This window comes from Palaemon carinicauda, chromosome 29, assembly GCF_036898095.1.
Source record: "Palaemon carinicauda isolate YSFRI2023 chromosome 29, ASM3689809v2, whole genome shotgun sequence".
NCBI lineage: Eukaryota > Metazoa > Arthropoda > Malacostraca > Decapoda > Palaemonidae > Palaemon > Palaemon carinicauda.
In genome coordinates, this window is record NC_090753.1 from 56869205 (window position 1) to 56881704 (window position 12500).

The following is a 12500-nucleotide window of genomic DNA, read 5'->3' on the forward strand; positions in this document are numbered from 1 at the left end:
CGAGGTCAAAAGAAAAGCCAGGAATGACTGGAAAGAGTATTTAGACAGTAAAGCAGATGAGGCCGACAAAGCTATGAATTCAGTAAGTGGTTATGGTGTAAGAATTGCTCATAGAATTAATAATGAAATCTCGAATGGGGCAAAGAAGAAGCATATACCCATCAAAAGAGAGATGGCTCTGTTATACAGAAGATGAAGAAAGACAACGTTGAGTGAACACTTTAGTGAGGTTATGAATAGGACATATGAAGGGAATAATTTGATTGATATACGTGAAGCTGATGAAGATCTAGTGTGCCCATAAATGAATTCAGTGTGCTTGAAGTCGAAGCTATCCTTAAAAAACCAAAGAGATGGAAAGACCCGGGATATGATGGAATAACTGCCAAGAAGATACTTGCCGAAAATGAAGTGACTCCCAAACTACTTACAAGATTATTTTGTAGAAAGGGGCATGTAGGGCCAAACCTGATGAATGGGAGTTAGGAGCGTTGGGTGAAAATAGCTAAAAAGGGAGACCTGACTGATTGCAATAATTACAGAGGCATAACACTTACGTCAGTTGTTATGAAAATATATAGTATGCTTATTCTTAAGAAACTGGCGAGAAAGATTGATGAAAAGCTGAGAGATGAACAAGCAGGATTTAGAAAAGGTAGAAGTTGTAATGAACAAATCTTCATTTTAAGACATGTTGTACAGAAATTCGTAGAATATAGATATCCACTTTTGAAGGTATTTATGGACTATGAAAAAGCCTTTGATAGTGTGCACTAGCCAATTTTGTGGAGAGCCCTGCGTTATTATGGAATTCCTCGTTAATATGTAAATTTGATTAAGTCGGTTCATGAGCATAGCAAGTGCAAAGTTAATGTTAATGCATTCTTATCAAGATGAGTTTCCAGTGAACAACGGAGTACTCCAAGGGAATTTGTTGTCACCTATGTTGTTTATCCTCCTCATGGACTTTGTAATGTGTAGAATAGTCAGAGATGGTCGAGAATGATTTGAATGGATTGGTGATAGGAATTTAGCTGACCTAGAGTATGTTGATGATGCTGTCCTTATTAACAGAACACCACAGGATTTGCAATGCTTGCTTACCAGAATGCATGAAATATCACACGAGGTTAGGTTGAAGGTAAATATCATTGGAAGGGGAAAGGATTATTGAGTTAGAATCATTTAAGCATTTAGGAACTATGATCTCCAATACAGGGTTTTTTAGAATTAGAGTTTAGTGAAAGATTGAAAAAAGCAAATCACACAATGGCTAGGTTAAGTAAAATTTGGAAATCAAAACTTCTAAAATTGCATATAAAAATCAGACTATATATCTGTTTAGTAAGATCGGTATTAATCTATCGACATGAGTCGTGGTATGACAATGAAACAATCTCCAATAGATTTAGTAGATTTGAGAATAAAGCCCTCAGAAGGATATTGGGAGTTAAATGGCCGGACAGGATTAGAAATGAAACTATAAGAGAGATTACTCGAGTGCCATATGTGAATGAGATCATGATGAGGGCTAGATGGCGATGGTTTGGGCATGCTCTTCGCACTCCCTAAGAGAGATTAGTTCCCCAAACGTTCAGCTAGGCTCCAGAAGGCACTAGAAGAATTGGAAGACTCAGGCCTACATGGCTAAGGACAATAAAGCGCGAAGTAGGAGATGATGGATGGAGAAGTATTGAATTAAAAGCTCAAGACAGAGACGACTGGCGAAATCTAAACGAGGCCCTTTGCGTCAATAGGCATACGAGGAGATGATGATGATGATATATATATATATATATATATACATACATATATATAATATATATACTATATATATATATATGCTTCTTTCCTGTTACTCCCAGCGGCATTGCCAGACGTATAACTAATAAGTCTCCGTCGCTCCCCGTCCCTCGGCTAGGGGGTGAGAGGTAGTAATCATACCCTGGTGAAAAGGGGAGGAGATGGGAAGAATTGAATCTGCGTTTGTGTGCTTGTGCGTGTGTTTACATATGTCTAAATATTCAGCCGTCATTTTTGACTGGTCGCTTACACTAGTATACCATCTTCTATGTACATTTCTAATCCCTTTAAAATTTGGCATAACACATTTTCCATTGACTGTGAACTCCATTCTAAAATGCTCTCCACATCATGATCCCTCTCATGATGAGCATCACTCCAAGGACTGGACGTGTTTATGCTCTCTGAAGCATCGAGCAATTAGGTAAGTTATCCACTTAACCCCTGATTGTGCCTTCCCAAGTAAACATCTCCTGTTTGTGTTGTTTGTTTACATCCTTCTCGGTCGGACGGAGTCATGTTTGGCGAGGAAGGAGAATTGGCTTCGATTTGAGATTTGCTCCGAGACTCAGACTCGATCCGACTGAGTCTTCGTCTTCAATTTAGGATCGATTAACGACTCCTAAATTTTGGATACTTTTAGTGTCATTTGATTCATACTTTGTTTTTGTTACATTTTTCATTTAAGTTTTTTTTTTCACTTTAAGGTCAACTGACAACTCATACTTCTTTAATAAGTTCAGTGTCTTTTAATACAAACTAGGTTTTTAATACGTTTTAATTGTAGGAGCCACGTGAATCGGAAATGCGTATATATATATATATATATATATATATTATATATACATACATTCATATATATATATATATATATATATCCTCATCCCTCATCCATTCTTTTATGTCATTTAATACTGTACATTGTGAGTTTTTGTCACTATTTAATTCTATGATTAATTAACAACTCCTAAATTTTTTTTAGTTTTGTATTAGAAACCACTAAGCATCTACTATTGTGTTTACTATTTAATTTGCTTAATGCTTAATGATTATATATTAAGTCTCTTAAGTCTTTAAGATTAATTTTTCATGGTTAACCTTTTTTATGAAGTTATCGAAAAGTTACCTTGATAAGATGGGCTATTGATTATTAACCTTTGCATCATTTATTTCGGCAAGATTGTTATTGAGCTGTTGATTCTTGCAACATTCTACTTCATCATCATCATCATAATCAGCTGCTACTAATCAACTGCAGAATAAAGGCTTCAGCCATGTCCTTCCACTTGCGTCTGTTTATGGTCCTATGCCAGTCCACACTCGCAAATTTTCTTCTTCAGTCAGTATGCTACTTGCTGTCTTACTGTGAACTAAATTGCTATTAATTCATTGTTTTATTAAGCATTTGACTCAGATTATGGTAAGATGGGGCATTGCTTATCAAGTATTAATTATATTGTCTATAACAATATTACATTGAATTCCAATAAGATGAGATGCAATGAAATGGTAATAAGTACAATGTGATATTTTTTTTTCTTTATTCTAAGCTCACTTTATTCAGCAACAAATCTTTGTTAAACAGACTACTTTTTAAGCCAAAACCTTCGTGGCTGATGGTAGCTTGCACTCTCTCCTGACCCATTTATTTTATATAAAAAAGAGGAGTTATTTAAAAGGAAAGCAAAAATCTCTACTAATCCTGATGGAATCACATCTAACCTCCTTAAAGACAAAGTCAGTCTTTGGGAGTTACCGGAGAACGGAATGATATTTATGGAGACATGAAAGGAGTTACGAGCGTAAGGCTTTCAAGATTTTAGAATCGCTCTCTCTCTCTCTCTCTCTCTCTCTCTCTCTCTCTCTCTCTCTCTCTGTCTTGGTGCACTCTATTTCACGATTGGGTGAAAATGTTTTTGAGTTTATGCTTGTTGAAGTCTTTCTTTCAACAAAGTTTAATAGATCTTTCTCCAGTAACAACATTGTGCTCTTAAGAAGACCTATAGTGAGTAAAGATAATCTCTTTAACTGGAAGGAATAGCCATGTTTAAGTTCTTCTTTTTAGAAACGATTCTTCTCTAAAAATTACTTGTCTTTCCATCTTTACAAAAAATATGTGTAACTCAAAATATTAAATTTATATCTAATTAGGAAATGCGAAACTCGGTGATTAAAAATCTTAGATTTTTATCTAATTAGGAAATGTGAAACCGTGTATCTGAAAATATTAGATTGCCTTCTAGCTAGGAATTGTAAAACTGTGTAATTGAAAATATTAGATTGTCTTCTGGTTAGGAAATGTGAAACTGTGTAAGTGGAAATCTTAGATTTTCTTCTGATGAGGAAATGTGAAACTGTATAACTCGCAGATTACCTAACGTTTCACATAAAAATATGTGCATGCATTCAACAACAGAGTTAATGTACTCCCATAGCAAAGAAAAAAAAAAAAAAAAAAAAAAAAACTACATTGATTAAAATTAATTTTTCACTGTGCAGTGACAAAACTACCAATTAAAGGTTTGAAAGCAAGGGACAGTGACATAACCCTATTAAGCAGGACAATGTCTTAGAGACTGACCATGTATACATATGATCAGCGCCCAAGCTCCCTCTCCACCTAAGCTAAAACAAAGGAGTGCCGGGCAATGGCTGTTGATGACTCAGTAGATAGACTGATAGACTTACAGGTTCCCCCAAACTCCCCATCCTTAGCCCACAAGGATGGTGAAGTTACAGCGACTAAAGAAACTAACGAGTTTGAGCAGGACTCGAACCCCAGTTTGGCGTTCACCGGTCAGGGACGGTAGCCCATCGGCCACCATAACCCGACTAATTGAAAAATATATATTTATGAAATAAATACACAACTATCCACTAATTGAAAAAGAAGCGTATAGATAGAGCCGTGCAATAAAGCCACCTAATTTTGCATTGCTTGGAAAACCTACAATGCATTTTGCACAGTTGCTTTCAACCTCTCCACTCGTTATCTCCCACTGATGACCTCTGCCTGGTCATATAATTATCTGCCGACCGATTCGAGCTCCGAAGGCTTTTATCTTCGTTATTTGGTGTCAAATAAAAGGGTTCCGAAAAAAAGGTCGCAATAAATGGTCGCAAAAATGGTCGCAAAACGAGTCGCAAAATGAGTCGCAAAATACGGTCGCAAAAAAGGGTCACAAACAAGAATCGCAAAAAGGGTTATAACTTTATTTTTTGAAGCCTTTAGCGTCTGCATTTTAATCCTGGGTATTATCTCGTTTATTAGTCCACTACAGGACAAAGGCCTCAGGCATATCCTTCCACTTGCGTCTGTTTATGGTCTTTATGCCAGTCCACACGCGCAAACTTTCTTTCTTCATCAATTTATCGTCTTCTCTTCCTTTTTCTGCTTCTTTTGCAATCTCTAGGGATCCAATCTGTTTTTCTTAATGTCCATCCATTGTCTGTCATTCTCATTATATGTCCTGCCTATGTCCATTACTTTTTCTTACTTGTTGTTAGAATATCCTCTACTTAATTTGCTTGCGTATCCTTGTTGCTCTTTTTCTCTCTTAGTGTTATTCCCATCATTATATTCTCCGTTGTAACTATCTTATGTTCTAAGGCTTCAATAAGGCTCCAAGTTTCTGATGCATAAGTTAGTATGGGTATATATATATATATATATATATATATATATTATTACTACTTGCTAAGCTACAACCTTAGTTGGAAAAGCAGGATGCTATAAGCCCAGGGGCCTCAACAGTGAAAAGGGGAAAGGAAACAAGGAAAAATTAAATATTTTAAGAACAGTAACATTAGAATAAATATTTCCCTTATAAACTATAAAAACTTTAACAAAACAAGAGAGAGATAAATAAGATAGAAAGGTGTGCCCGAGTGTACCCTCAAGCAAGAGAACTCTAACCCAAGACAGTGAAAGAACATGGTACATAGGCTATGGCACTATCAAAGACTAGAGAACAATGGTTTGAATTTGGAATGTCCTTCTCTTAGAAGAGCTGCTTACCATAGCTAAAGAGTCTCTTCTACCCTTACCTAACATGGATGATGAGGTTACAAACACTACTGGAAACTATCGAGCTTTAGAGGGACTCGAACCCCAGCTCGGTAAATCGCTAGACAGGAACGTTTTCAGTAGACTACCACAATCCGCAATATAAAAGGTGAATATCGTATAATCAAACTCTGTATTCTAGAGAATGGCAAGGTCAAGTAAAATTTAGAAATCAAATAGCCTGAAATTACATATAAAAATCAGGCTATATATCAGTTTAGTGAGATCGGTGTTACTATATGGACAAGCGTCGTGGTAAGACAATGAAACAATATCCAACAAATTTAGATTTGAGAACAAAGCTCTCAGAAGAATACTAGGAGTTGCATGGGAGGACAGGATTGGATATGAAACTAGAAGAGAGATTTCTCGAGTGCCATATGTGGATGAGATTATAGTGTGGGGTAGATGGAGATATTTTGGGCATGTTTTTTGCACTCCCCAAGAGAGATTAGTTCACCAGACTTTCAACTGGGCTCCACAAGGCAGTAGAACAGTTCGAAGACCTAGGCCTATATACATAAGGACTATGAAGCATGAAGTAGGAGATAAAGATTGGAGAAGTATTGATTTAAAAGCTCAAGATAGAGACGACTGGTAAAATCTAACCCAGGTCTTGTGCATTCGAAAACATTTATAAGACTTGGTTCTACCAGCGGAAACATTGTTTTTAAGAAATAATTTTAAGAAATTAAGTAACATTGTATAGATCGTTTTAGAGTGGATATATGTATATATATATATATATATATATATATATACATATATATATATAATATATATATATATATAAATATATTTATACAATATAATCCTTAAAATAATATCTGCGAATAATATTTATAACCCAAGACCGTGATCTAGTTTGATTCACCAGCTCAGTCCGGGCAGGGAGGCGCTAGCCAATCAGAGGCCGCAGAGATAATGACGTCACAGCCTTCCAGTAAGTTACATCAGAGGGTGTAAACAAACTTATCGTCGCGTGCGGTTCAAAGACTCAGAGGTCTTTTGTAGTTTTGTATAGTGTATCTAGTTGCTTCGTGTTAATTTGTTCGTGCAATAAGTCTATAAGTCCACATAGAAGCCCTGAATCAAGAGGAACAACGCTATCCCTTCCAAGGTAACGCTTAAATGCTTGATAATGTTCGGCCATGTTAGGAGTGTAGGCTACGATGCAGGAAGTGACGATTATGTAAATACCTTTTTAATACCGTATTGACATTGAGGTTGGTGACAGCGATTAGATTAACAGATTCTTTAACCAATATAGCAAGATGTGATGATTCGGGGTTAACTATGAATACAAGAACCAAAGAGAAACGTCAAAATGTAACCATTACAGGGAGCTATTGTCAACGGACTTTGTGTGCCGAAGTGAGTCAATGTGAAGAGTTAAAATTCAGGGAAAGAGGAAAAAAACACAAAAAAGGAAGAGTTGTCATAAAGGAATTATAGTCAAATCAAAGAGGTAAGAAATACATTGTAGAAAAACGAAGAAAGTGAATGAAATATGAAAATTTATCAGTCAAACATGCGTAATTTAAAACAAAATTTTCGTCAGTCAACTCACGCATTTAACAGCTGTTAAATCCAGTAATTAAGTTCTTGGATTAATTAATCCCAATGAGGTTGCCAGTTGTCCCATTCAGAGGTCAGAGAAAGTTATTCAAAAGTCAATTAAATGACTTTGTGATTTATATCATACTAACTCCCATGGAACAAGAGTAATTGAGGAACTGAGTAGAGAGACAGTTGATTCTCCAATGTATTCGAGGAAGAATAAGAAGAAGAAGAGACTCCGTAGATGTTTGGAAACCACATCTGGACTTTCATTGGCTGATTGGTGAGTACTAAACCTTCCTTCCTAGGATAGAGAGATACAATGATTATTGGTCGATGATTAGATAGAATAGGGTACAATGTTTTAGTTGTTTTTCATTGTTTGTTGTGATTTTGCAAACATTTTACAATTTACCTGTTGTTGATTTTTTATGTGCTGCCAACGCTAAAGCCCCTGTCTTACGTAAGGTAGGGCAACTGAACATTAGATATTTTCCATTTGTGTAATTGATTTTGATATATTTTATTTTAATTGTTTATTACTTCTCTTGTAGTTTATTCACTTTCTTGTGTCCTTTCCTCACTTAGCTATATTACTCTGTTGGAGCCCTTAGGTTTATAGCAACTTGTTTTTCCAACTAGCGTTGCAGATTAGTTAATAATAATAATAATAATAATAATAATAATAATGATAATAATAATCCTGCCAGGCCTAGTAACCATGGATTAATTAACCCACCTTGATAATTATTGGTGCATAAACAACAACTTTTTATAATTTCTCTAATGGTAATAATGTAAATAATCTCCTTAGAATCTGTCGACAGTAAATTATCTTTTATCAGCTACTTTCTGTATAATAACCCTTTTGTGATGGATTATTATAATTACCCAGCTAGGAACGGATAAGAATGGATAATCAGAAAGTTGAACTTCAGACGGAGAAATTATAAATTATGAATATGGGTTGTATTGGAGAGGAAAATCATATGCTTTTAGCTGATTGGAATATGGCGGAATTGTGAGGTAAATCAAGAGTAATTGCTATTAAAAACTGTCTGATTTATTTATTAGTACAGTTGGCTTCATCAATTCCGGTACTCTTTATGGGAAGTTAAGGAGACCAAGGAGACGTCATTGTACCGGAATTATTGACACCAGCAGTACACGAAGAGTTACTTATGTGGGTCGTTTGAACTTGATGTCTCATTTCAGGCTTTGATTGGCTATATAGGCGTGTATATCTTTAATATATATGAATATAGCTTCCTGGCTAGTACAGTGTAACGCGTTCGTCTAGCAGCTGCATGGCAGCAGATCGATCCCAGCTCGGGACCGTGAGTTTAAGCTGTTTTACTGGGTAGGCCAGTCCTGTGGTTGGGCACCAAAGAGGGGTGGGGGGGGGGGAGTGCTTGCCCGGGTGACGTTCGGGTGAGTATCTACTCTGATGAAATCTGAACTGAAATCAGATACCTTTACCTATATATATATATATATATATATATGTATATATATACATATATATATACTGTATATATGAACATATATCACAAGCACACGTGATTTTAATTAATGTAAATGTATATATATACACATATATATACTGTATATATATATGTATGTATATATATATATATATATATATACACATACTGTATATACATACATACATATATGTATATATACATATATATATATATATATATATATATATTAACATTTACTTCCATGAGTAAAAACAAATCATATGATCCCTTCCTTGTTTTAGTGCCGACAATCATTGTCTGTGTCTGTACCTTTCTCAATCTTTTGATTATCTCTACTTTCTTTCCCTTTGCATATTTGGGCATCAGTGTTCCTTCCTCGTTCCAGCGAGCTCTAAGAGACTTTAAAAACGTTTATGTGAGCAATGAAATGTCTTCAGTCAAGCGGAAACTTCCAATTCAGGCAGGAACTCACAATTCGATGGCTGGGCGAACGTCTACATTGAGAGGATTAGAGCAAATTACAGGTGCGTTGACGCTTTTAGGCGACGTTTGGGTCATGCATAAGAAATTCTCTCTCTCTCTCTCTCTCTCTCTCTCCTCTCTCTCTCTCTCTCTCTGCATTGTGCTGCGTTCCATTATATGTTCGGCTTAGGGATAGAGTCTTGTTGAGTGTTGTTGGAGGTACCGTCTCTGATTTTAATTCGAATAAGCTTAGTAACTTTAAAGCTACAAATGTTGATGCGTTGAGGTAATGGAAACTTTGGATCGATTAACTGTAGGCTTTTAGACTAAGGTTATATTACTGCGTATGTTAAGTAAAAATTTGGTTATTTTAGTGCCAATGTTAAGTAGAATTATGCCCTAAAAGGAGATGAATGTAGACGAAAAGACTCGTTGTGCTAGGTGTCTTAGATGTAAAGGTAGATAAAAAGACTAGTTGTGTTAGGTGTCTTAGAGTGAAAGTAGATCAAAAGACTAGTTGTACTAGTGACTTAGATGTGGAGTTAGATAAAAGGACTAGTTTTGCTAGGTAACTTAATTGTGGAAGTAGACAAAAGTAGTCTTTGTTCTATGTGACTTGGATGTGAAAGTAGATAAAAAGACTAGTTGTGCTAGGTGACTTTGATGTGAAGTTAGGTAAAAGGACTAGTTTTGTTGGGTGACTTAGATGTAAAAGTAGATACAAGGACTCGTTTTGCTATGTGAATTAGATGTGAAAGTAGATAAAAGACTAGTTGTGCTAGTGACTTACATATGGAAGTAGATAAAAAGACTAGTTGTGGTAAGAGACTTAGATGTGGACGTAGATAAAAAGACTGGTTGTGCTGGTGACTTGGATGTACACGTAGATAGAAAAGAAATAAGAATTCTTAGACAAATGGATTTCTTGTACATATATAATGCATTCGTCAAATTATTTTAACCAGAAGAAGAGTTATGTATCTGAAACTGATAGTAACGGGCACGAAACACCATCACCCTTCAGATCATTTACGAAATTATAAAAAGATTGAAAGAAGAAAAAAAAATTCTCACCGTTAAGACATCATCAAACAAACTCTTACAGAAAGAGTGAGCCGGTTTATTGGCATGTTAATCTAGTGTCACAGACTAAGATGAAAATGTCGCTTGAGAGAGAGAGAGAGAGAGAGAGAGAGAGAGAGAGAGAGAGAGAGAGCAAGTGAAAGCAGAAGAAAGAATAGAGATAAAGAAAAAACAGAGAGAGAGAGAGAGAGAGAGAGAGAGAGAGAGAGAGCAGGAGGAAAAAAGAATAGAGAGAGCAAGTGAAAGCAGAAGAAAGAGTATATAAAGAAAAAAACAGAGAGAGAGAGAGAGAGAGAGAGAGAGAGAGAGAGAGAGAGATTCGGAGCACCAACAAACAATTCCAAATCGACTGATAGCACAAAGACAAAGTGATATTACTTTATATTACGCCATTACCAAAAAGCCTAGAGACCCAAACCTTGTTTTGCATTTAAATTTCAACATTTGGAAATATGTAAATTGAAGACATTTCTCAAAAGACGATAAAAAGAGTTATGGGGAAGTTTTTTTTATTTCTCTGTTTTCTAGTGAGGGGAGTTTTTTCATAACGTCTTTGAAGTATTGATATAATCGATTTTTTTTTTCTAAACGATAAGTTCTGATAAAAGATGAGTGCGTGTACATACTGCGGGGATGCCTCAACGTTGTACAAGGGTTTGTGTATCGTCATGATCAGCAAAGATACACCAGTCATGGCTACACATACTAGGGTGGTTTGTTGTGAGTGATCACACTAAGGTCTCCCTCCACTACCAAAAAGCAGTGGCTAGCTGGTGATGAAAATGTCTAAATTCCAGACATTATTAGGGACATGTCTGAGGCCTTTGTCCTTAAGAGGACTAGAAACACACACACATACACACACCCACATATATGTAAGTACTGTATATATATATATATATATATATATGTATGCATATATATATATATGTATATATATATATATATGCATACATATAAGTATTTTAATCAATATTTACACATAGCTACCCATACACACACATATATATACATATATACATATATAAATATATATATATATATATATATATATTTATATATATGTATATATACATATATATGTATGTATAGATGTATATAAACATATGCATATATAATATATACGATATGTGTGTGTATATATATATATATATATATATATAATAATATATATACATATAAATGTATGTATATGCTATATATATGTGTGTTTGTGAATATATGCGAATATATAGATATATGCACAGTCGTATAAAACATGCATACATACACATATGTAAAAATACACATGTGGTGAATTCTTTAGTCCCCGTGGACGTATGCTATCACTCCACCTCTGCTCCAGTGTCCTTGATATCGTCCTTGCAAGGTTATGACACTGTAGTAAATCTTGCTGTCACTCTGAGGGATTTGAAATTACCCCAATGAATATGGTAATTTATAAATGACCTTGTCTAATCTCTCTCTCTCTCTCTCTCTCTCTCTCTCTCTCTCTCTCTTAATATACCATTGTTCTTTGTTCATCATCATTATCATCTTCTGAAAAAGCCATAATCTTTAGCTGCCTCTCATTAAGATAATTCACAGAGTTCTTAACGAAATCGTCTTTTTAATCTGCTGAATTTTTTGAGGCACCTCGTTTTTTTCTTCATCTTGAGGAGAGAGAGAGAGAGAGAGAGAGAGAGAGAGAGAGAGAGAGAGAAAGAGAGAGAGAGAGAGAGAGAGAGAATTGTCTCACCAAGATCTATAGTTTTCTAGTCCACACGTGCGTGCACAGAAACACACACACACTCACACACACACATATATATATATATGCATATATATTTTATATATATATATAATATATATATATAGACACACAACAAATAAAGCCGTTCTTACCTCACTGCAAGACAAAGGCCTCAGCCATGTCATTTCACATTTATATACTGTATATACATTTATGAATATGTACATACACATATATATATATATATATATATACATATATATATATGTATATACTGTATATATATATATATATATATAGATATATA

At 35.1% G+C, this 12500-nt stretch overlaps 1 protein-coding gene across 1 annotated transcript in view; it reads right to left on the reverse strand.

The window, feature by feature from the left end:
* Positions 1-12500, reverse strand: part of LOC137622596 (MAM domain-containing glycosylphosphatidylinositol anchor protein 1-like) — a 269004-nt gene that overhangs the window by 2912 nt on the left and 253592 nt on the right. The window contains exon 6 of the mRNA XM_068353201.1: positions 7070-7163. Within this exon, the coding sequence (XP_068209302.1) occupies positions 7070-7163 (94 nt within the window). The remainder of the gene's footprint in view (positions 1-7069; positions 7164-12500) is intronic.